We start from the raw sequence: 26,167 nt of genomic DNA, 5'->3' as shown, positions 1-26,167 counted from the left end.
TCGAAGGATGGAAAGATTAATGATAGATAAATGCAGTTTTAGATTGATAGTTGATAAAGAGAATCATGAATACATGAATGCACTGATAGATTGATAATGATAAAGAGAGGGATGATGGATGTATAATGGAAGGAAGGAAGGACAATATGACAAATAAATGTTGATTGACAGATAAATGGATGGATAGATACAGTTATATAATGATTGATGATGAAATAAAGGATGGATGAATGGAAGGAAGGAAGGACAGAATGACAGACAGATAGATATGTTGATTTACAAAGAAATAGATGGATGGAAAGGTATAGTTATATATTGATAGATGATAAAGAGAATGATGGATGGATGGATGGATGAATGGATGTAATGAAGAACTGATAGATAGATAGATCTAGAAAGAAAGCAGCTTCACACAGAAGATCATAGTAAATTGAAACAGTGTCAGTCCAGCTTTCAGAGTTTAAGTTTAGTTCAGTTTAGCTCAGTTCAGTGTGGTTTAATAATCACTTCTGAGAGTCCAAACACTGGAGAGCAAATCCATCAATGCACAGCTCTACAGGTCCCGAACCATGCAAGCCAGTGGCGACAGCGGCGAGGAAAAAACTTCACCAATTGACGAAAGTGAAGAATTAAAAAAAACCTTTAAAGAGAAACCAGGCTCAGTTGGGCATGACCATTTCTCCTATGGCCAAACGTCTTGTGCAGAGCTGCAGTCTAGACACCAGAGGCTGGAGAAGCTGGACGTCAGTGAGACTCGTCTTTGATCTTTTTTTTCCCCTGTGTGTTTATTTGCAGACTATAGACGAGGAGGCTCTAAATGAACTGTTCCTAAAAGGGGAGAATCTCCTCAAGAGAACTCCCGGTGGAGAGAAACGAGAGGCCGTTCGAGAGAAACACAACCTTCTCCATGACAGATATGACACTCTAAAGGTAATTGCTGAGCTGGTGACACATGTCAAGTACATGCTTTATTGGAAAATACAGCAAGTGCGATGCTTTTACAAGCTCTTGACATAGGCTCATAACATGTCAGTTTGAATGTGTGTTCAAGTGCAAACCAAGGACAACTGTGGCATACATGTACACTTGAAGTCAGAGTTATTAGCCCTCCTGAATGATAAGCCCCCCCTGTATATTTTTCCCCCAATTTTTGTTTAATGGAGAGGTTTTTTTCAACACATTTGTAAGCATTTAATAACTCATTTCTAATAACTGATTTATTTTATCTTTGCCATTATAACAGTACATAATATTTTACTTGATATTTTTCAAGATAATAGTATTCAGCTTAAAAATGACTTTTAAAGGCTTAACTAGGTCATGGTAATTAGGCAAGTCACTGAATATTGATGGTGTCCTCCGTTCTTCTAATAATATTGGCCTTAAAATTATTTAAAAAGAAATTAAAAGCTTCTTTTATTCTAGCTAAAATAAAACAAATAAGACTTTCTCCAGAAGAAAACATATTATAGGTGTCACGACCCTGGTGTAGGGTGCCAAGAAATGCTTAATTTGTAAATTGCGAGGACAAAAAAGGACAGATCAGGGTAACGGATCCGGCATGTTACTAGAGGAGGCAGAGGTTTCGCGGACAAAAGTGAAGAGGGGGAAGGATCACTGACGAAATGGGGGGAGTGATTGTTGCAAACAGTAATGAAGAGAGTTGGGGAGTCGCGGAAAAAAGCGAAAAGCAGGGCTGGGTAGAGATGCATATCAGATTTCAGACATGCCAGATCTGGATCCGGCTTGTTCCGGCACAAATTAAGCCTTGGTGTCAAGGATGTAACATAAAAACCACTGGACAAATAAAACCTCTTTTAAAGTTGGGTTTATTTGTTTTTTTTTTCTTTTTCTTTTTTAAACACTCAAAATGTGAAGCCAAATACCTCAGAGAGAACACACAGAAAAATTATAATAAAAAGATATATCCCCTACCTAAACACCCAAACGAAACTAAATACACCTAAAAAAATTACAGAAATAAAAGTACTACACTACTCCAGTGTCCTTAACTATATATAAAAACAAGAGAGAATATTTACAGAATCGAAAAGTGTGGCGTCCAACCCCTGCTGCTTCTCACCATGTATATACAAAGAACAGTATTTACAATAACAATGAACAAACCAAAAACAAAATAACAAGAGGGGGTGGGGGGATACATGAGATGGATAAACAACAAACAAAAAAGCCCAAATTTACACACACAAAACGGGAATACACAATCAAAAATAACACTTGAAACTAAATTTTTCTACTATAGCAAACGCCAAACAACAAACCAACCAACTTGCTCTAGCTCCACACTCTTTCCACAAAAGACACCCTGGGTCACTCCAAGTAAACCCAGGGCACGCTGTTGATTTAATTAGGGCGAGGCCTGTAAAGAGGGAAAGAGCAGGAGAGAGAGAGATAAAGAAAGGGAACACACGAGGGAGGGAAAGAGACACACACACTCACATCTGCGAATGCAACAGTAAATACTGTGAAAAAATTCTTGCTCTGATAAACTTCATCTGGGAAATACTTGAGATAATAAAAATTGACAGAAGGGCAAATAATTTTAACTTTAACTGTATATAATTTAATGATAATGCAAGGTTCATTACACTTAGTAGTAATTCATTCTATAAATTATACATTTTCCTTAAAAATTAGATAATAAATTTATTGAATTCCTCTCACCCAAACAGATTTTCTTTCTTGTCTGAAGAATTAATCTATGCCTAAAACAGTTGTACAGTGAAGAACAAGTTAATACTGTGTGGTTTTATATATAGTAGAATATGAAGTGATTCTGGGATCAGCTTCTTATGTTGGTTCTGAAAGGACATCCATATCACAGTCAGATTGCAGAATTAGGTATTTCTGAAATGAAACCCTGTACTAGTAAAGTCATCTGGCATTAAAGATAATCATAAGGTCAGTGTAAGGTCGAACTGCTGCTTTAAGATTCAAGTCAGAGACCCAGTCAAATTCGGAATAAAAATGAGGAGCTTCTGTTCTGGTCGGTTAGAAACATGGTCAAAACTACAGCCAGGGGATTTTAAACTCTGCATTAAATTGAAGAATTCACCCCAACTCAGTAATGGCTTTTTTTGGAGTCATAAGTGACCACATACAGTATAGCTAAAGACCAAGAATACGCCTTTGCAACATTAATAGCTAGAAGAATTCTCCCGAAATGTAACGAAATGTAAATCATCACCTAAAATGTCTCTAAGGCTTTGTGATTTATAGCTGTTTATAGTTAAAAAATTATTAAAAAAAAAAAAAAAAAAAAATATATATATATATATATATATATATATATATATATATATATATATATATATATATATATATATATATATATATATATATACATATATATATATATATATATATATATATATATATATATATATATATATATATATATATATATATATATATATATATATATATAATATATATTATATGTATGTATGTATGTATTTTCCAAAGAATTAACCAGAACATTTTTACAAAACATGGAGGCTTTTAATAATCTAAGTTGAGAAGAATGTACTCCTTCAAATACACAGCAAATTTCTGGAGTTGAAAAATTAGGAGTTAGGCAAAAAAGTGTGAAAGAGTTACATTTTTTGAGTTTATTTTTAAACTTTAACACAATTTTGTGTTATGGGATACCCCTTGCTGTGTTGTATTTTGGAGTTCATTCTCTGGTGTTCAGAAACATGCTTTAACTCCTTACTGGAGTTAAATTTTTAGAAAGTCCGCCATTACACAACTCTGCTGAGCAGCACATGAGAACTGGAGTTATGTTCTTCGTTGTGAGGTAGGTAAAAGTGCATTGTTATACAATTCTAAAAGCTTTTTCTAAATGTTGGATGTTTTGTAGCAGAAGTGTGTTTTGCTGTAGCTGTTTCATTTTGTACTGTGAGGCTAGTATCTGCATGTGGCTAACTTAGCATAGCATGTTAGCTTTTCCAATGTGGCTGTTTTGTGCAGTATTTTAAAAAATGTTGTGGATATGAACAAGCTAACACTAGCTAATAATCTTTTCTTCCCCTGTGTTTCTAAAAATGTGTGTTCTGCTGTCAAAAAGAAGCGGTAGGCCTACTTGATCAGATTGAGAAACCTGCTGTTCACATTTCAAATAGGCTAACTTAAACAACGAGGTAATGTCAATATCTTTTATCCAGCAATAGAGCTTTATGTCTGTAAGATTTAATATGTGTAATAATGCTCATGAAATGTTTTGGATTGTATCATGATTTAGTCGTCACCGTGAGATTATGCTGTTTTCAGCTATATATGCATTACATTTTCAATCACACTAACATAAGTTGTTAAATAACATTTATCTTTTTTATTTCAGGCCACGATGCTGATAAAAGTGCAATTTGGAGGCAAGAAAAAATATATTAAACTGGAAGAAGATTGTTTCTTGGATTTTTTTCAGTGCGGGTGAGTTTTAGTGTAACAGAGTATTTTTTAAAAATTATAATAATAATAACAACAGTCATTTTGAAATGTATTTGATAAATTATACATTGTTGTTATCTTGTAGTCCAGCACAAGTTTGTGATACCAGAGGATACAGCATCGAAAGTCACAGATGACCATGGCATAGAGGTGGATGAGGATGTATTTCAAGAACTTGCAACAACCAAAGAAACATGTCATCCACTGATGATAGTAGGTTATTTAAGAACATTTTTATAGATTTTCAAAGTTGGTCTCATGACTCAGAGTGAAAGTGTGCATTTCAGAACCATTTGCTGAGACATGTTGTTGTTTTTTTATCAGATTTGACTGTCCTGCAGCAAGGGGCTGTTGAAGTCTAACAGATACATTGTCTGTGTCAAGCAGTTTGAGCAGCAGTGATTCTGGATCTCAAATTATTCAACCTTTAATGGGCAGTGTCCAAAAAAATGTAAGTTTTTTTTTAACTTCCATATACATAGATCTTATACCGTAAACATTACAAAATAATGTTACAAAATGAATGCATTTTAAAGTAAAAAATAGTATAAACACAGTTACTAGATTAAGTTTTTTTGTTTAAAAAAAAGATTAATTTGATTATCTTTCTAAATACTTTTTTTTCTTCGTTTCAGAAAATCGAGCAAATTCTAACTTCAAAGCCAGCAGAGTTGACTGTGATTAAGGAGTATGACAAGATATTTTTTTGCTGCTTTTGATTCCTGCGAAGTAAATTTTATATAATGTAATGTGTTGATTGTCTCATGCAATTTTACTAAGCCATTGGTTTTAGTTGGCACTAGCTGCTAACATATATTAATTGTAAATGTTTTGCTGTTAGATTTAATGCTTTGATGACAGTTAATTTCAAAGTGTGTACATTGATGGAAATTTTAAATCTAATGTGTGGATTTGCATGAATAAAAGCAGTAAGTAAAGAGTATTGCATCTGTTCAGTCATTTTCATATATATAGATTGTTTGAAGTACACTTTAACTCTAAAAAGTGTTACATTTTAACATTGGTAAGGAGTTCATGTTATACCCAAATGTAAAAGTACTCTCTTTAGGATTACAATTTTAACTCCAGAAAGTGTTATAATCTAACTCAAAAAAATGTGTTAAAATTCAACTCCAAAAGCAGAGTGATTTTAACTCTGAATGGGAGTACATTTGATGGTCACGCATGTACACTCAGATTGAGTTGATTTTGACTCCCAGGGAGTTTATTCCAAAGACCAGAATTTGCTGTGTATGAACTTGATTAAATTTTAATTTGATTTTGATTTATTATTTTTACATTTTTTATTTCTTTCCTTTTTTATGTTAGTTGTATATATTTATTTATTTATATTATATATAATATTATATAACTTATTTATTTATTTATTTTTATATATAATATATTATGTTAATTAATTTTATATTTTCATTTGTTTATTAATTAATTAATTAATTTATTTATTTATTTTAATATAATATGATGTAATATATTTTATTATATATTTTTACAATACTTTTATTTAATATCTTTCCTTTATCATATTTGAATTGTTTATATTTATATTTATTGATTTTTTTATTTTATATAAATTATATTTATTAATTTTATATTATTCATTTATTACTATACTTACTATACTATATATACTATTACTATATATATATATATATATATATATATATATATATATATATATATATATATGTTTATTTATGTTTACAATATTTTGTTTCATTTCTTTCTTCTTTATTATATTTTAATTGTATATATTTATTTATATATTTTACATAATATTTATTTGTTTATTATGTATTTAAATATTCATATTTATTTATTTATTATTTTTATTAATTTATGTTATATATTACATTGAATAAGTATATATGTATTTAATTTATATATTTTATACATTTATTATTTGTGTGTGTGTGTGTGTGTGTGTGTGTATATACATATATACATACATACATGCATACATACATACATACATACATATATATATATTTTTTTTAACTTCTTTTTGTTTAATTTAAATTGTATTTATTTTAATTGTATGCATTAATTTGTATTATGTTATTTATTATATATATTTTTCAATATTTATATTTATGTTATTTATTTGTACAGTATAATGTATATTTTATTTATACATTTTTTATTTATTTATTTTTATGTATATTGTATTTACTTACACACTTACTTAAATGCTTATTAATTGCCCCTTGTTCCTGTTTTGTTAAGAAAGTTTGTTCTTTAAAAAAATACAAATGAAAATACCTTTGTCACTGAATACTTGCAACATACTATAAAAAATATACAGTCAGGCGTTCATTTCCAGAGTAGTTTCTATTAGTGGTCAGTTTTAGTGACTCAGGTTTGACTGTAAAAAATGTGCTTTAATCTATTAATTCTCCATTCACAGAATCTGAGAGCCCTGAGAAAGAAGAAGGCTCTGGCTCTCGCATCGCAGTGGTATCAGTTCTGCAAGAAAAGCGATGACATGATGCAGTGGCTGGACAGAATCGAGAAAAGCATACGAGAGCTTCCAGATCCCCCGGAGGAGCCCAGAGTGAAAGTGAGGGTGAAACTTTCTCCACTAATTATTATTTATACTCCTATATTTTAGCTTCTTCAAAGTTGCTCAGCCCCAGGGATGTTTTTTAAAGTACTAACTGTGTGAGCCCCTCTGCTTCCATCTTAACAAGTTCATGAATATTTTAGGACTGTGTATGTATGTTCTCCACCAGGCAGTTGGATATGAGATTGACCAGCAGCGGCCCAAGCTGGAGGATTTACGTGGATTGGGGCGTGTGCTTTCAGAGGGTGGAGCTAGCAGAATGGTTGAGCCCCGCCTCCTGCCTATCAATAAACGATGGACGGAGCTAGACGTTAACTTCACTCGAGTGCGCCACAAAAGTGTAAGTCGGTTTGTTTCTTTTTTGACGTGATTATGTGACAATATCAAGATAAACAATGCCTTTCCAGAGATGTAAACAGAGGCAAGTTTTAAAAAAAAATGTGCCATGGGTTATAGTACAAATGTACTACAGAAGCAAATCATAAACAATGATGGTAAATAGTTTAATTAATCATTTACCAAATAATTAAATAAAACAATTTTTAAGAGCAAAATAATAATAAAACAATTATAAAAAATGCTTAAAAATGAATAGATAAGTCTGCTTTTTTAAAAGGGAAAATTGAAAATTCTGTCATTTACTCATCCTTTCCCAACCTTTTGAGGGTCTTTCTTTTGTTGAACTCAAAATAAGACATTTTGAAGAAATCATTGACTTTAATAGTGTTTTTGTTGGTTAATTTTTAGCTTTCTTCCACATATTAAATTTTGTGTTCGACAGAATAAGGAAACTCATAAAGGTTTCTAAATAATGAGTAAATATTCTTTTTTCACAGAGTTTCACACTGGAGGCTGCAAATTAAATTACTAAAATAATTCAAATGTTGGCATCAACAGCCAAGTGGTTAATTGTGCACTGACATATAGCACCATGGTGCTCACGGCGACCCGAGTTTGATTCCCGGCTTGAGTTCCTAGCAAAGCAACGGTCAACACAGGGCCCAACACATTTACACGGGGAATCCAGAGTTGTGGTCGTTTAACAGGCGATAGGTCAATACAGGTAGGCAGCAGGCAATGTAAACAAACAAAACAGAGCAAAGCAAAGACCGGTACATGGCAGGGCAAGGCAGGGAAACCGTGTTTTAAAAGTCACTAGACAGATAAACAAGACTCTGCAATGAGAGTCTCAAAGTGAGCCGTATATATGTGGTGTAATCAGTCAATAAGCAGCATCAGCTGTGTGAGTCTAATCAATGGAAACGTGGAGCAGGTGTGTCTGTGTTTGTGTGTGTGTGTGTGTGTGTGTGTGTGTGTAAGTGTGTGTGTGTGTTGCATGACTGGATCTTGTAGTCCACATACCTGTGGACTTGTAGTCCTTATTAATGATCTGCATGTTTACCAGTGATCTGCACAGGCTGTATCACTGGTGACTGTGACAGTAACATCATAAACATATTTAATAATTTGTATTTCTACCTGCTTGATGTCAGTTTTCAACAAATTAACAATATAGTAGAATTTACAATATAGTAATTTGGAAAATCACATATGTTCTTGCTTAATTTAAAAGATTGAAGTTCTTATGAAATCAAAATTTACAGTGTTTATTATTTTAGCGTATTCTTTGTTATTCTTTAGGTAAACTATTAATCCATGAAAGTGAATCCACAAAAAAACAATGTTTGTTTAGTAATCTTCAATCAATATGGTCCACGTTTGGAGTGGCGGTTCTTTTTCAATTCAATTCAAGTTTTTTTGTGTAGGGCTTTTTACAATAAGTATAGTTTATCTTTTTCTTTTGCCTTCAGATAGAGTTTTCTTAACCACGGCCTTCTTATCGAGGGAATGATCCACAAAATAAAAGCCTTGCCCCCTACTCAAAATTCCATTTCAATTAAAAGTACATCCACATACTGAAATAGAAGTCAACACGGAATTTAATTAACACAGAAAACTTTTGTTCTTTTTCCAAGTAAAATAAGCAGAATAATTGAGATTTCTTCTCCATCCTTGTATGTTCAGGAGCTGCAGTTTCTGCTGCAGTGTATCTCTGAGAATGAGGCTCTGCTGAACTCTCCCGAGCGCTGGTCTACTGCATTCATCAACCTTCCCCAACAAGAGAAGTGCCTTAAGGTCACATCATAAACCACGGTTCATTTCTACACATGATATTTTACTAGCTCATGCATATGTTTTTTCTATCTGTCAGCCTTGTCAGTTTATTATGGATTTACTCATGAACACACGTTGTTTTACACACACACACACACACACACACACACACACACACACACACACACACACACACACTGTTGAATCAGCAGGAAAAATGCTTTAATTGGTTGTGGCACGTGTGGTTTAGGAGGTTAAAGTTAACCTGGATAAACTGGAGGGTCCCGTGGCAGAGGCTGTTGGAAGAGGTGCATCTCAACCTGAGGAGGGTTTGCTGGTTCAGCTGCTCAGGACCAACTGGGAAAACCTTAAAATGCTCTACCAGGACAGACTCAAGTAAGAATGAATGATGGTACACTGCTGAAACCTGCCCTAGCGCTTAGGGGAGTCAATAATAGGGGTGTGGGGTATTGAAACATCAGAAACTGAAAAATCAGATAAGAATTAAAGTATATTTTGCTGGATGTGTTTTTGTGCTGCTGTATTGGTTGCGTTAGATCTCATTTTTTTAATATTGTTTTGCAAGTGTCAATACACTTTATTTTTCATATTCTATTTACTATTAAGTAATTTAAATTTTAGTAATTTTTAGTGCTGGTCAAAGATTAATCATGATTAAACACATCCGAAATAAATGTTTGTTTTGACATAAGAGCACTCGTCCAGCCTGTTCACCCTTCACCCTTTTGTATTACTCCACCTACATACAGCAACAAGCAGAGGACACTCTACAGTTTGACAAATATTGCAGCAGTTTAAATACTTAATCTACTTTTGAGGATTTTTTTAGTTGAGGATGTAGATGTTTAGATTGCAACTATGCAGTTTATTTATAAGGATAGTGTCTATTTTAAATATTTATAATTTGTTAAAGACACTGCGTCGGCGGCAATTAGCCTGTCATTGAGCAGACTAAAGACGGTTGACGTTGTCCATCCACAAGATGGCGACAGAGACTGCATTAATAAGCCTTTACAGGAGAAAAACTCAGCGTAAAAAACTCTAACTACAGCTAATTAAATCATTATTTAACAGGTTAGTGACTGAGTCGATCTCTCTCTTTTGTATGTTGTAGTGGTGTATTTATACCATAGTAATTGTAGTGTGTTGAGTGTGAGATGAGACTCACATATTAGGAATGCATGTATTTTGTGTTGGCCACTCTTTGCATAACCCTGGTTGGCCATCTGCTTCTAATGAGAGCTTTCGTTACTGCAGACTAGTTCATTAAACAGAAAGATAGAAGAAATTCCTGCATGTGTTTAGTGTTTTTCCTTATCGCAAACACAACAGAAATCTGGTAGTGATTGCGCTGCTTTATTTTGGGTAAATTAATGAAATGTTCCGAATGCAACAGAGAAATACTGGGATATATTTCTGTAGACTGATGGCATTTCATGCCGTTCAGCCTTTTAACCTTAAAGTGTCATCCCTTTAGACATTACGCTAGAGAATTATTCAAATATCAGCTCTAAAGTGACGTTTGTGAATTAGCAATGGTTTCTACTGTTTTGACGTCAGCTGCAGATGTGAATGAATGGCGGAAGAAAATAGTTCCTTGCACAAATATTATGCCAAAACAAACATTTATTTAGTAAGATTTTATCTTGTAATTTGTTCCTTTTTGTTTAACTGTAATACTTCAACTTAAGCATTTATATTGAGTTAGTTGCAAAGGTAAATGCCTTTTAAATTAATTTTATTTAAATTTTGGATAAAATTCAGTATATATTTTATTCCAGTTAACACAAACAATCGTTAATAAAAAAAGCGAAATTGCTTTGTAGAAAATGAATAAATAAACAAGCGTTGTAATCTAACTAATATTCATTGAAATCACGGCACTGTTTTGTGTTTAAAATATCTTCTGCAACTTTTCTCTCTGATTTTACTCAAGACGCCTTGAAAAAGCCAAGAAGTTCAATGAGGAGCTGAAAATGCTGGACAACTGGCTCACAGATGCTGAGAGGACGATTATGAAGTATGAACAAGACCCCATAAATAATAGAGACCACCTCAAGGTAATCATAAATGTTACAGTTATATAATATAATATAATATAATATAATATAATATAATATAATATAATATAATATAATATAATATAATATAATATAATATAATATAATGTAATGTAATATAATGTGTGTAAAAATGTTATTATATTATACTGTAAATAATAATGATTTAGAATATTAAAGAACGTGTTAGCTGAAACTCTTTCAACAGGCAATAAGTCATGCTAGATTAGTTTTCAGGTCATCTATACTGTGCCATTATATTCTGCTTTCCCAGGAGCTTCAGGCGGGTTTGGAGAAACAGGAAGCAGCAGTGAAGGGACTCAATGCTCTTGGGACTGATCTGAGTCCACAGTGCAGTAAAGACGACAGGGACCACATTAAACAGCAGCTCGCCTCGATCAACTCCCGCTGGGCCAAAGTGTCCAACCAGCTCACTGAGATCAAGAGACGGTGTGTAAAAAAAAATTCAGGATGCAGCTTGTGCGAGATGCCACGCATGTTTGAATATCTTAGCATAATTCAATTTGAGCAGCAAAACACATACATAATTGCCCTCTTTTGTCCTTATTTTGATGGAATGCATAAATACGGCTGCTCCGTGTTTTAGGTCTGCCGGGGCAAAAATGCTTCTCGCAGAGTTAAATGAAGACATGGGGGAGTTTCAATCCTGGCTGGATGATGCGGAGGCTGTGGCTGCACTTCCTGTGGAAGCGGGTCGCAAGGAACAGCTCAGTGCAACTTTAGAAAAAGTCAAGGTACAAATCACTTTGCTCAAAGGTCTGGTAATTAAAATAAAATAAAATAAAACATTGATGAGAATATATGTTAGCTAGTGTGCTCCAAAACAGTGACATTCAAATATAAAACTGATATAAGAATCCAAAGCTTGCTGTTTGTCACTTTCGCCTAAAAGGATCGTTTTTGTCACATCACCTCATGCTTCAGTTTCTTATCAAATCTTGACCAATCAAATGCTCTCTAGTATCTGACATGCCCCGCCTCCTTCAAGATGCTTCTTATTTGCTTTATATTTGTTGTGCCTGATCCCAACCACTCTATGAAAGCAAAAACCCATTGGCTGTTTTTAAAAAGGGGAGTGGCTTACACTATGTCCCCCCTCTTTTCATTTTTCAGTTGAGATTAAGTCAAACATGAGAAAAAATGCACATTTTAAAGCACTTAATGGGATCTTTAAATAAGAGATACTATTAGCTCACACATTGGAGGAAAACGGTGCTTTTAGCTTCATATTAAAAGGGATATATCATGATATTCTGACTTTTTTCATGCCTAGGGGCTGTAATTGTGTCCCTGGTGCATGAACCAGTTCAGAAAAATGTGGAAAAGGGCATCCCAGTTATTCAGATTACTTCACCAATCAGTTTAACACTGTTTCTGAAGGATTCTATTCGGGGCTTTGCTACTGGGGTGAATGATGGGGACAATTATGTTTGGCTAGGTTACCCCACAAAATGAAGCAGTACTATATAGCCCCCTGTTCTGTAAATATTTTTAATCTCAGTATGATTTGTGTGCCAGAGGTTTTAAAGAAAACCCCAGAAACGTGCAATTTGATGGAGCAGGTTTTCCAAATATCTGCCCTTTACCTCTCCATAAAAAGGTTTAGTCTGAAACTGAGTATTTATGAATTATTCAGTTTGCGACACATCTGAGGGAGCCAATAAAATTGTAAGTCACACGTTAGCTTAGGTTAGTCTTTGATCAGTCTCAAATAGGAATAAATTTGACAAGCAATAATAAATGATCTGAGAGGCATTTTAAACTGAAACTTTACAGACACAAATTCACAATCTGAGGACACCAGGGATTTTTTTTCATCTTACAAAAACGGGGCATAATATGTCCCCTCAAAAATTGTAATTCTCCCATGAGGCAAATCACCAAAAATGAGTCACAAAGATAAGCGTGTAATTAATGCATTTTTGTGTGTGTGTGAAAATCTTCAGGCCCGGGTGGTGGAACTGCCGAGCAGGAAGCAAGCTCTTCATCAGATCAACAGCAAAGGCTCATCTCTCCCCGCTGATAAAGTCAAACCATTGGAGAAGCAACTAAAGGTTATCAACATGCGCTGGGCGAAGGTAATCGAAATCATTTCTTTCCTTCTCGCAGTTTGATCTTTCAGGCCCATTAAATTCAATGATATTGTGACCTTGGCATTATTATCCCAAGTGCCATTTTTGTTAACAGCCTAATGAGGGCATTATGATTTAATAGTGAGACTTAAGTTATTGTTGATGTGCAAGTTTAGCTAATAGCTACTTAGCTAGCATTGACAATGGAAGTTAATAGTTGAATGTAGGGCTTTATGGCTGTGTATATCTTAACCGTGCACTATATTCTCAACCGATTTTTCTTTATTTTATTGTCTGTGCAACAAAGGCCAGCTAGTGAGCAACTGACTCCTGTGCAGAGATTTGCTCGTTCGATCCCAGTTCAGAGCTGGTTTGGTAGTGTACCGGTGGGGTTGCATTGATGCCGTGACCTGGAAGGGAGTGAGGTTTAGGGGGATGAGTGTAACACAGGCCAGCTAGTGAAGTGCTGTGCAGGTAAACCTCACTCTTCTGACCTCTGAAGGTGCTCTAGCGACAGACACTAGAGGCCAGTCTTTAGCCTCCTTGTTAGAGCTACTGACGATGTAGAGAATCACTGGTTCAATCCCAGCTCAAAGCTTTTTGGGTAGTCTAGGACCGACAGGGTTACATTGGTGCCGTGACCCGGATGGAAGTAAGGTTTGAGGGGGTGATTGTAGCAGAGGCCAGCTAGTGAAGTGCTTTGCAGGGGTGTCCAAACTCGGTCCTGGAAGGCCTGTGTCCTGGAGATTTTGGTTTAAACTTGCCTCAACACACCTGCTACAATGTTTCTAGAAGGCTTAGTAAGAGCTTGATTAGCTACCCCAGGTGTGTCTGATTGGGGTTAGAACTAAACTTTGCAGGACACCAGCCCTCCAGGAGCGAGTTTGGACAACCCTGCTTTAGACACTAGAGACCATTGGTTTGTGCCCAGCTCAGAGCTACTTGGGTAGTGTAGGACCGGCGGGGTTTAATTGGTACCCGGATGTGAGTGAGGTTTAGGGGGATGAGTGTAACAGAGGTCAACTTGTGAAGAGCTGTACAGGTAAACCTCACTCCACTGTCCACTAAAGGTGCTCTAGCAACAGATGCTAGAGGCCATGGTTTTAGCCTCATTAGAGCCATTGACTCCCATGGTGAGAATTGCCGGTTCAATCCCAGCTCAAAGCTTGTTGGGTACTGTAGGTGGGTTACATTGGATCCATGACCCGAATGGGAGTAAGGTTTAGGGTAGGTGAGTGTAACAGAGGCCAGCTAGTGAAGTGTTGTGCAGGTAAACCTCAATCATCTGACCTCTAAAAGGTGCTCTAGCAATAGACGATAGAGGCTATGGTCTTTAGCCTTGTTAGAGCAATTGACTCCCCTGCGGAGAATCCTTGGTTCAATACCAGCTCAAAGCTGGTTGGGTAGTGTAGGACCGGCATTGGACCGGCATCCAGGTCACGGTTGCGTTGGTGCCGTGACCTGGATAGGAGTAAAGTTTAGGGAGGTGATTCAAACCGAGGGCAGCTAGTGAAGTGCTATGCAGGTAAACCTCACTCCTCTGGTATCTAAAGGTGCTCTAGTGACAGATGCTAGAGGCCATGTTCTTTAGTCTGCTTGTTAGAGCTTCCGACTACCATGCAGAGAATCGTCGGTTCCATCTTAGCTCAGAGTGGGTTGGTTAGTGTAGGACCGGCAGGGTGTGTGTGATCCTAAGAAAAAGGCTGCTGATGGAAGTTCTGACTGGAGCACTCGTAGTAAGATCAAGTCAGCAATCTGAGGTGAACTTTTACATGTGATTTAGATTTTAGATTACTGACTTAAAGCTGTAAATGGACGTACAAAATAACTCTGTGTACAATATATCTTGTTAAGTTAAACAGTCATTAGCGTAGCACTACAACCTCTGCCTCCCCTGGTCCTAGCATGACTGATTTACATTAAACTAGGAAAATGTAAGTAAAATACATAAATAACATGATTTTGTGTCATAAAATAATTAGTCTTGTTTGTTGTATTATTCAAAATATATGAAAAAAGTGATGAATTATTTTTGTGACACCAATCACACAGTTTAAGTCAATATCTGCTTTATTATTCCATTTTATTTACAATATCCCTCCCAATTATATATTTTTCCCCAGATTATATTTTGTAACGTAAACATAACTTTGATGTCCTTGATGAAAAACATTTAGTCTTGTGTTCTTTATGAAGAGTGTGTTATTTATTATATTCAGTTACATTTAACTATAGGATTGCATTCATGAATGCATTTGCTAACATCAATAAACAATGAACAATACACAGTTTTTGTTCATGTTAATGTTAATTGATCAAAATACCGTTGATCATTGTTAGTTCGTTAACTCATGGTGCATTAACCAATGTTAACAAGTATGAATTTGGATGTTAATAATGCAATAATAAATGTTGAACTATGATTAATAAAAGTATTGTTCAAAATGAGCTCATATTAGTGAATATATTAACTAATGAAACCTTATTGTAAAGTGTGACCTTATATTCTAGTTTTTTGTTCTAATATTTTATTATCTTCTTGTTTTAAGCTTGTATGGATTAGACAGGTTTTGTTAGAATCCCTCTTCTGTGATTTACCGAAAAGCTCTAAATGTTTTCTTATTCCTCTAAAGGTGTCCACTGATCTTCCTGAGAAGCAGAGACAAATCGAGGATCTCCTCAGGGATTTGTCTTTGTACCAAGAACAGCTCTCCAAACTCTCAATTTGGGCCTCCAATACAAAGACTCAGCTTGAGCAGTCGCCTACTGCAGTGGACCCAAAGGTAATCTGACAGACGTGATCCAGCACATATGTTCACTACCCATGGTCCCACTGCCATAATACTGCTGTGTGTCTTATTTCAGCTTCATGCAGTAATGTTTCACTCAAGCCGATTGAAGTTGAAGTCTTTATTATTTATTCTTTATTAGTAGAATTATTAGCCCTCCTGAATTATTAGCCCCCCCTGGATATTGTATCCACAATTTCGATTTAATGGAAAGAAGATTTTTTCAACACATTTCTAAACATAATAGTTTTAATAACTCATTTCTACTAACTGATTTCTTTTATCTTTTGCCATGATGACAGTACATAAAATTTTACTAGATATTTTTCAAGACCCTATTATTCAGCTTAAAGTGACATTTAAAGGCTTAACTCCAACCCCAAATCAGAAAAAGTTGGGACAGTATGAAAAGCGCAAATAAAAAAAATAAAGTAGGGATTTCCAAATTTACTTTGTGTATTTCATTGCAGACAGTACAACAAACATTATTTAATGTGTTCCTCAAGAATTCTTTTTTAATTGGTATTTTGGTTGTCTCATTTTGCACTTTAAAATGCACAAAACATTCTCTATTGGAGACAGATCGGGACTGCATGCAGACCAGTCAAATACCTGCATCATCTTCCTCTGCAGCCGGGCCTTTGTAATGTGTGCAGAATGCGTTTTGCATTGTCTTGTTTATATACATGGAAAACAGGCATCCCTGGAAAAACGGCAGCATATTGTGCTCCAAAGTCTCTTTGTACTTTTCAGCATTAATGGTGCCATCACAGAAGAGCAGTTTACATTTGCCAAGGGCACTGACACAACCCCATACCATGACAGACGCTTGCTTTTGGACTTGTTGCTGGTAGAAGTCTCGATGATCCTTTTCATCTTTGGTCTGGAGAACACGGCATCATTTCTCCCAAAAAATACCTAAAATACGTATTCATCTGACCACAGTACACATTTCTACTTTGTGATGGTCCATTCCAGATGCCTTTGAGCCCGGAGAGGTCGACAGCGCTTCTGGACACTGTTAACATAGGGCTTCCTTTTGGCACAGTACAGTTTTCACTGGCATTTGTGGATGTAATTATGTATTGTGGGACTTGACAAAGGTTTGCCAGAGTAGTCCTGAGCATACCTGTCAACATTGGAATGTAAAAATGAGGGATATGTGTTGGAAAATGTTAAATGTGTTGGAAAAAAAAACTATAAAATCATGAGGAACACATTAAATAATGTTTGTATTGTCTGCAGTGAAATACACATCAAAGTAAATTTAGAAATCACTACTTTTGTTTTTTTTATTTGCGTTTTCCATACTGTCCAAAGTTTTCTGATTTGGGGTTGTAGGTTAATTAGGTTAAGTAGGAAGGTTAAGGTAATTAGGCAAATCGTTTTTTAACAGTGGTTTGTTCTGTAAACAATCAAAACAAAATATTGCTTAAGGGGGCTAATAATCTTGACCTCAAAATGGTTTGGAAAAAATTAAAAACTGCTTTAATTGTTGCCGAAATAAAACAAAAAAAGACTTTCTCCAGACGAAAAAATAATATAGGAAATACTGTAAAAAGTTCCTTTCTCTGGTAAACATCATTTAGGAAATATTTAAAAAACAAAACAAAACTCACAGGAGGGCTAATGATTTTGACTTCAGCTGTATAGGGTCTCAAATAAGGTTTTTCAAAGACTGAGAAAAAAGTTGTACTTTGTTATAATGGTGGTTTGACCTTTTTAATAAAGTATTTAAGAAAAATAATAAAATTAATAAATTGTCGCAAAGTCACTGATGCCATTTTGTCTCAAAATTTGCACCGAGGGAGTCATTGAGATGACAAAGACAGTGTGTTTAATTAGACTCCCAGCATCATCTTCGTAGTTTTCTGCTCTCATCGTAGCTTCTCCCATCAGGACACGAGTTTCACTTCTCTGGAACTAATGAGTTCAGGAAATCATTAGTTCTTTCAGTTACTGAAATTATGAGAACACGTCTACATCTGTACTATAAAGCTACGTTCACACTGCAGGCAAATATGACCCAAATCTGATGTTTTTGCCCAAATGTGACTCAGATCTGTTTTTGGCATCTGATGGCATTGGATATTTTCAATTCCAATTGGTGCCACTTTCATATGTAGTATTAAATATTATCTCTATTAAATCTAATAAGGATATTTGTTAGGTGCAAGATTTAAAATCATCAGAATAAATATTGTATAATAAAAACTCAACCATACATTTTTTGAAACATGCATTTAGAGAACATATGACCACTATCATCTACCACTACCATCTACCCATCCTCAAATTGAAATTCAACAGCCCACAAGATAGCAGTCTTAAGTAAAATATGTGTGCAAGGCTGAGGTTACATACATCAGCAGTTACTGGAAGTTCAGATCTTTAACACGAACCAGATCTTTTTGACAATCTTTCAATGTTAGTACTCAACATACCAAAAATATGTAATTAGCAATCATAATTTCAGTTAGTTAAAACATCACTATGATCAGAAAAGTTTCTTTTAATTAAGTTTTGCAACCCAATGCTCTCGGTTCACCGCGTTGCAGTTGTTCAAGTTAAGTTCTGTCAAAGCAGGCTGTCAAGTACTGTTTGTGTTCAGGTAACCATCTGCTGAATCACGCATACGCAGTACTATCGGTTCAATGCTTCTCAAATCTGATCCCCGTATACTGTTCTAATAACTGAATAACTCAGTTTAAATTGGTTTATTTTCGAGTCAGAGTGGTGGTACTAGGCATGTTAAAAAGTAAGTAGTTTGTGGATGACAGTTCTTACTGGAGACACGAATCGAAATGATTCAGTTCGATTTGGTGAACTAGTTTAACCAGTTCACTTTGGAGATCCAGTTAAAAAGATTTGTTCTCGGTCGCGATCAATAAGACAGAAATAAAACCCATTATTAGCAAAAATGTGCTAGATTAATAATTTTAAGTCTCTGAATTTAATGCGGTCACCGTGCTGCTGTCATGTCTACTCGTTGTTTTTGTCGCGGTAGTAACATCGAGGATGAAGGACGAAAATGAAGGTTTTTGCTATAATTTTAATTAGTTTCAGTCAGTTTTGTTTGTACACAATACAGTTTCAGTTCTATTTTTTAGAAACTCTCGTTTTTGTTTATTTCAGTTAACGAAAATGATAAAAATTTATTTTAGTTTTTTCGTTAGTTTTCGTTAACTATAATAACCTTGTGCCACGTCTTTATTCTGTACTGGTTCACGCTACAAACATCCTCTACTCCTCAGCAGCATAGAATAACACATCGGGCAAATACTCTACACCATTGTTTGAATGACAACTGGCACTCAATAACCAAACATTAGCTATTTGCTTGTAACCCCAAAAAAGGATTGTTCAGTTAAATTCAAAATACCATCATAGTAAAACAGCCATCATAACATTTTCATTAATTTGTGGCTCTTTTTGGATTCTTGGAAGCTATAGAAATTAAAAATGTAAATATGCTGGGACCATTGTTTTTGTTTATTTGCCTCAAAATGGTCTTGAATACATAGGCCTACATGAAATAGCTATATTTCACTTAGTTAATTAATACGTTAATAAAACCAAATATGAAAAAGAAACTGGACCTAACTGGAAACTTACCTCTTGCAACAGGTTAATTATTTTTTTTCCATTGTTAAGGACAAAAATGTTTCAATATACCGGTAGGCAATGTTTCAGTTTCACTTTGAGTTTTGACTGGATACAGCCTATGCTGTTTATGGGTGCTTTCACATCTGTAGTTCGCTTCATTTGGTCTGGACCAAGGGCAATAAATGATGCATTGTAGCATTTTCTGCCGTCTTTGGGGTCATTTTCACACCACACTGCTGGCTTTGCTTTGCTCCAAACCAGATGAAAAGAACCAAAATGCAGTCGTCTGACAAAATCCACATCACTCATTGGCCAGATGCTGTTGAACCTATGTTGTTTTCGATTGGTCAGAATTCACATGCGGGAAAATCCCAATGGAACTCCCGCAAGTAAACAAACCTGCAGACACAAAATGTTTTTTTTTACTATGGAGGGACGACTGCGCTGGCCGATCGTATCATTGCTCATTGTATACTATATAGTTTGTATACATCACTTTAGACAAACTATACATTTCGAATTAAGCTGGAAAACAATGTTTTAATGCATCGCACGTCACTTCAGGAGGAGGCGTGAACTAATTTAGCTAAACTGCGACGTGGTCATATTGCGGAAATATTACCAACGATCCATTAGGTAATATTTTTCCGTCTCTCTCTCCGTTTAAAATTGTTGGTAAAGCGCTGTCAACAAATGTTTTTCCTCCACGTTCCATAATACACAGTGCATCGACCTACGGCAGCTGGATTAGTCCAAAAAGGTGAAGTACTTTTTGCGGTTGGGTCTGTTCTAATTCGGTTCAAATTCTCACCACAAAAAAATCGCTCCAGGGTTCGTTAGAATGTGCTGTGCGTAGTTGTACCTTTGTGCATGTGGTTCAGATTACAACAATAATTTGTTCACACTGGAAATCTGATAATGGCCACATTTAGAACAACAGTGTGAACAGTTTTGCCAAAAAAAAAAATTTGATTTGAGAATAAATCAGATTTGAGCACTAAGCCTCGTAGTGTGCATTTAGCCTAATGTGTGTGATTTCAGATTGCTTTTGACTGGTTAATTTGGACTTGGCCTGACTCAACTGATTTTGATTTGCATTATGATTATTATACATTTGTTTAGGATCTATTGCTCCACTTTTGTTATTAATTAATGCAAAAATTGTATTGTTGTTTATCCCTCTCAAGGCAGGCGTTGCTATTTTTCAACAGTTAAAAATTAACTACCTCATTACTCCAGATACATATTTTATGAGGTTTTTTTTACTCAGAAGTACCACTGCAGGACTTGGTTGTCCATTAGCAACAAACAGTTTCCCCACCAGATGACACAAAAGACAAAAACTGTTTCTTGGAGTACCACATGACAAAGTGACTTGGAAACGTGACCTACTCAATGAGGATTTGAGATATCAGATTTGAATGCCATATTGTTGTTGTTGTTGTTCTGCCACTGAAAAGCAATTTGTTACAATGTTTAAAGGGCCATGATACCCCCTCGTTTCAGCAGGGTGTTTTCACACCTCTACTTTGGAAAAAGTCAGAAAAGTGGGCATGTCCAGCTTTGTTTAGGGGGGAGTGTCAGAGGAAGAAAAGAGGGTTTTAGAGTCGAAATACACACACAGGGGACAAAGTGACTGTGTTTACATGGACATCCGTAGTCGAATTATTTGCCAAATTACTAAATGGTGGACTTTAACTGCAGTTTGGCTCTTTCATTCAGGGAATTCATTCATGTCCCTCGCGACAAACGAGATAATTGATTCTAGGAACTGCTCTAAGCGTGTATTTTTCATGCAATGTTTGATACCGCATGGCGAATGAGAAAAAAAACCCTCCGCATTTCCCGGAAACTTAGATGCACTCGGCAGGTAGCGTCAGAAAGCTGCGCGTGTTATTCCGGTCACAAAATCCGGTGAAAATCATACACGAGGTAAAAGTTTGGTTAAAGTGCTAACATGTTTACACTCGGTGCAATAGTTTGTTCGATACGAAAAAACTGAATAAACAAAGAGCACTGGTCGCTCACTTACCAAATCTGTAGAGACAGGACAATCACCAGCAACTAGAGCCGCGTCTTTATTAAGAGGAGACTACAAGCGAATCCGGATCTCAGTGTTTGCAGATGAGAACAGCTCTCAGGTAAACAATAATCCTCCTTAGACACGTAAGTTATTGTTGTCGAGCGTCTCGTACACTGTTAATCCACACGTGAGTCCAGCTGAGCTCTCACAGAGAAAAAATGAAAACAAAACTTAACTGCAGCAAACCATAAAAGCAACACTTCATGCTTGTTTTGCCAACACAACGTGGCGTCTCTGTCGTCTAAACACTGTGACAGTAATGAATATTAATGAAGTTGCACAATAGAGCGCGCTGATTGGTTTGAACCAAGCTTTACTCATGCATTAATGCATTACACTGTAAGACGTAATAAGACACACTCTGGCACAGACGTCCAGTCTGCACGCTGGAATACACGCTATTATGTCATAGCCATGACGCAGCTTCAAAAATTAGTTTCAAACCAGAAGTACTAATTTGCTTGAAATAACGCAAAAACAACCAATTTACACTTTTTAGCGAAATATAGGTGTCCTAATAGTTTTTTAGCAGTGTGGGACACATATACGACTGTCAACAGCTCAAAAATGTGTTTTGGTGTTTCGTGACCCCTTAAAAAGTTGTGTATAAAAAAGTTATTGTTCATATCATATTCAGTAGTCTAATTATCCCACTAGGCCAATGTTGCAAATCTGCAACATCCCAGAACGCCTTGCATGTGAAGGTCTTTCTTTAAAAAAGTCTGAATTCTATTGTACTACCCCATATGATAATTTTCCCCAAATATCAAATTTTTCCTGTTTCTAAAACTTAATTTGAGCCTGAGAGGGTTATAATGTTGTAAGTTGTAACGAGGAGACTGACACGGAGGGATCCATTATGCAGTATTTATTGCTCAAGTTCTCATTCACACACACAACATGCACTAATGTGCAAACACACAACAACAGTCTATGATGAATAAAGACTGGCGATGGATAGACACAGTAAGTATTACCAGGCATAGATCGAGGGCAGGCTGCTAGTATCAGAGTCCGTGAACCAGGCGTGAGTCGTGGGCAGGTAGCAAACATCAGAGTCCGCATAACAGGCGTGGTTCATGGGCAGGCAGCGAGTATCAGAGTCCGTATACAATGCAAGGGTCGTGGGCAGGCAGAAGGCGAAGCAGAGTCAAGAAACAGGCTGGAGTAATACACAAGAAATCAGGCAGGGATAACGCTCAGAAATGCTGGCCGGGGCTAAACAAGACTTCGCCCTGAATGAGCGTTTGGTGCTGGCTTATAAAGGGTACGTGGGTCATTAACGGGATTCTGTTCAGGTGTGCATGATCAGAGTGAATGGATGATGTAATGCTTAGAAGTCCGGAGATAGTGGCCTCTGCTGGCCAGCGAGGGGAATGACTGGGACCGAGTCGGTGACATAAGTCATCTGGTTTATTCTTGTAACTATTCTTGTAATTTTGTATTATTTAACATAAATATGTATACATTTTAATTTTGTAGTTAAACTAGTTTAGTAAATGAGTTTATTTAGTTATTAAATACACAAAGTTAGATTAATCTTTTAATGAGGGTTTGTTATTTACTTCTCTTTCTTATTTTTATTGTGTGTAGATTGAGGATGACGTAAAAGAAAAGAAGCCAGCAGTGGAAACCCTTTTGGCAAAAGAGAGACCGCCGTGCCAGCCTGAGAAGGTGAGTAATCGAGCAGAATATTATTGAATATGATCTCAGAAACACTGTGGCTATGAAATTAGATCACTCCGCACACTTTGCAGTCCGATCTACCATCACCATACTGTATAATGTGATAGATCCACTTCTATCAGTCTGTCGGCTTCATGGCGTACGGTTTTATTTAATGCCCTTCTCCTGGATTGATGTTTTCGCAGGGCCAGTATGACGGTCTGAGTGCAGATTGGACATCCATTCAAGTTCTCCTTAAAGACTGGAAAGACAAATGCCAGCTCGCAGGTATCAGATCAGGCCATTACAGCTACAATAATATGCCATGAAAATTCATGACCGTTGTGTGTCTGAGATTCTGAAGAGCATTTGTCACTTTTGCAGCTGTAACTTTGACTGGTAGTGCAGCAGGAGATGCGGCTCTCGACAAATTCAACAAATCCTGGACAGAGCTTGACGATTGGTTGGCGCTGCTGGATCACATGGTTCAGACCCAGAGAGTAATGGTGGGGGATCTGGACGAGATCAACGAAATGACGGTCAAACTCAAGGTCAGATTTTGATAGCATTCATACAATAAAATACTTTTGATTGTCCTGCAGGGGCTGTATCTATCCATCTATCTGTCAATCTATCCATCTGTCTACTTTTACAAATCTTTTCTCTTTCTTTCTTTCTTTCTTTCTTTCTTTCTTTCTTTCTTTCTTTCTTTCTTCCTTTCTTTCTTTCTTTTTTTGTCTTTCTTTCTTTATGTCTTTCTTTCTTTGTTCTTTCCATCTTTGTTTTCTAAAACATCCATCCATCCATCCATCCATCTTTGTTTTATTAAACATCCGTCTGTCTATCTATCTATCTATCTATCTATCTATCTATCTATCTATCTATCTATCTATCTATCTATCTATCTATCTATCTATCTATCTATCTATCTATCTGTCTGTCTGTCTGTCTGTCTGTCTGTCTGTCTGTCTGTCTGTCTGTCTGTCTGTCTGTCTGTCTGTCTGTCTGTCTGTCTGTCTGTCTGTCTGTCTGTCTGTCTGTCTGTCTGTCTATCTAGTCTCTCTGTCTATCCGTCTATCCATTCATCCATCCATCCATTCATCCTTTCATCCATCTATCTATTTGTCAATCTATCTATCTATTTGTCTACTTTTTCAATTTCTTTTCTTTCTTTCTTTCTTTCTTTCTTTCTTTCTTTCTATCTATCTTTGTTTTCTGAAACATCCATCCATCCATCTTTGTTTTCTTAAACATCCGTCTGTCTGTCTATCTATCTATCTATCTATCTATCTATCTATCTATCTATCTATCTATCTATCTATCTATCTATCTATCTATCTATCTATCTATCTATCTATCTATCTATCTATCTATCTATCTATCCAGTCTCTGTCTGTCTATCTGTCTATCCTATCATCCTTTCATCCATCTATCCATCTGTCAATCTATCCATCTATCTGTCTACTTTTTAAATTTCTTTCTTTTTCTTTCTTTTTCTTTCTTTCTTTCTTTCTTTCTTTCTTTCTTTCTTTCTTTCTTTCTTTCTTTCTTTCTACCTTCCTTCTTTGCTTCTTTCTTTCTTTCTTCCTACTTCTGGTGTTTAAAATGACCATTTTGATTGAGAAATTAGTGGCAAAACTAATTACATTTAATTAGTGAAAGTGAACCCGAACTACATTTTATTGAATCTTTTTAAGCAGTTAGCAATTTTAGTTTTTTTGCAGTGACATTTGATCAATTTAATTATTCCTAGCTGAATAAAAGTATTACTTTCTGTGTTTTATTCTCCATCTCACAGCAACAGTTGAGTTGCAGTGCATAATCAAATCTACAAAATTATTAGGCAGCAAAAATGGGTTTAATAATAATAATTGAGCATCAGATCAGCATAGTAGTGTGATTTACGAAAGATCGCATGGGTCAACCGGTAGTGTGCATGTGTGTTTCATATTTCTGAATCTTAGACAGAATTTCAGTATATTGATAAATATGATGTTTTCAAGGAATGTACTGTCAAAATAATCACATTTAAACATAGTTCAAATTAACATGAATGACTATTGAGAGAAGGTGGCGAATGCAATTGAAAAATTTCACTGGCTCAAATACTTGTGTGTACATCAAGTGGTATAGATGCGTGTACAATGCTTATATGAAGAGATTTGTATGTTTATGTTAATATGTTATAAATCAATAATGTATTGAATTAATAAATGAACTATATTAAAATATAAGTTATGAGACTTATTATAAGTGGACCAAATATATCTTGCGGACTTACTCATATGGTGGCACTCTTACTGCAGTAAAAAATTGTGTGTTGCGACTCTCTCTAACAGTCAGCACTGCAAGACATGGAGCAAAGATGCCCACAGCTGAACAAACAAATCACTGCGGCTCAGAACCTGAAGAACAAAACCAATAACCCTGAGACACGGGCAACTATTACAGACCGCAGTAAGTCAGCTTTACCTCGTCCATATCCATATCCTCTCTCAGTGATACACTGCATTTGTGCAGCTATTGAGGTGTCAACATTTGTAACAGCTTGGTGAAACTGTGCCTGAAATAATACAGAGAGTAAACAATGCCTGTGGCCAGGGATTGTGTCTAACCAGACAGCTCAAGGTCATTGTATTATTGAAACAAAACACAGCTGAAAGCAAAATACACTACTTTCAACA

At 35.7% G+C, this 26,167-nt stretch overlaps 1 protein-coding gene and 1 long non-coding RNA gene across 15 annotated transcripts in view; both read left to right on the top strand.

The window, feature by feature from the left end:
• dmd (dystrophin) overlaps positions 1–26,167 on the top strand; it is a 251,520-nt gene that overhangs the window by 131,688 nt on the left and 93,665 nt on the right. For all 14 annotated transcript variants that reach the window (XR_001799156.4, XR_012404170.1, XM_073949244.1 and 11 more), the window contains 14 exon segments: positions 796–930; positions 6,896–7,048; positions 7,221–7,391; positions 9,077–9,187; positions 9,417–9,562; positions 11,124–11,247; positions 11,522–11,697; positions 11,855–12,002; positions 13,215–13,346; positions 15,974–16,123; positions 23,412–23,492; positions 23,690–23,771; positions 23,868–24,034; positions 25,823–25,940. Coding sequence is in view for 12 of the 14 variants with exons in the window: in XM_073949244.1 (XP_073805345.1) it covers positions 796–930; positions 6,896–7,048; positions 7,221–7,391; positions 9,077–9,187; positions 9,417–9,562; positions 11,124–11,247; positions 11,522–11,697; positions 11,855–12,002; positions 13,215–13,346; positions 15,974–16,123; positions 23,412–23,492; positions 23,690–23,771; positions 23,868–24,034; positions 25,823–25,940 (1,894 nt within the window). In the remaining 2 variants the exon portion in view is untranslated.
• LOC137495441 (uncharacterized) lies at positions 3,735–5,412 on the top strand. The gene is made up of 6 exons (XR_012405473.1): positions 3,735–3,820; positions 4,091–4,163; positions 4,364–4,452; positions 4,556–4,683; positions 4,795–4,921; positions 5,106–5,412. It is a non-coding gene; the product is annotated as an uncharacterized lncRNA (long non-coding RNA).

This window comes from Danio rerio, chromosome 1 (assembly GCF_049306965.1).
Source record: "Danio rerio strain Tuebingen ecotype United States chromosome 1, GRCz12tu, whole genome shotgun sequence".
Classification (NCBI taxonomy): domain Eukaryota; kingdom Metazoa; phylum Chordata; class Actinopteri; order Cypriniformes; family Danionidae; genus Danio; species Danio rerio.
This window is presented reverse-complemented; position numbering and strand designations above follow the sequence as displayed.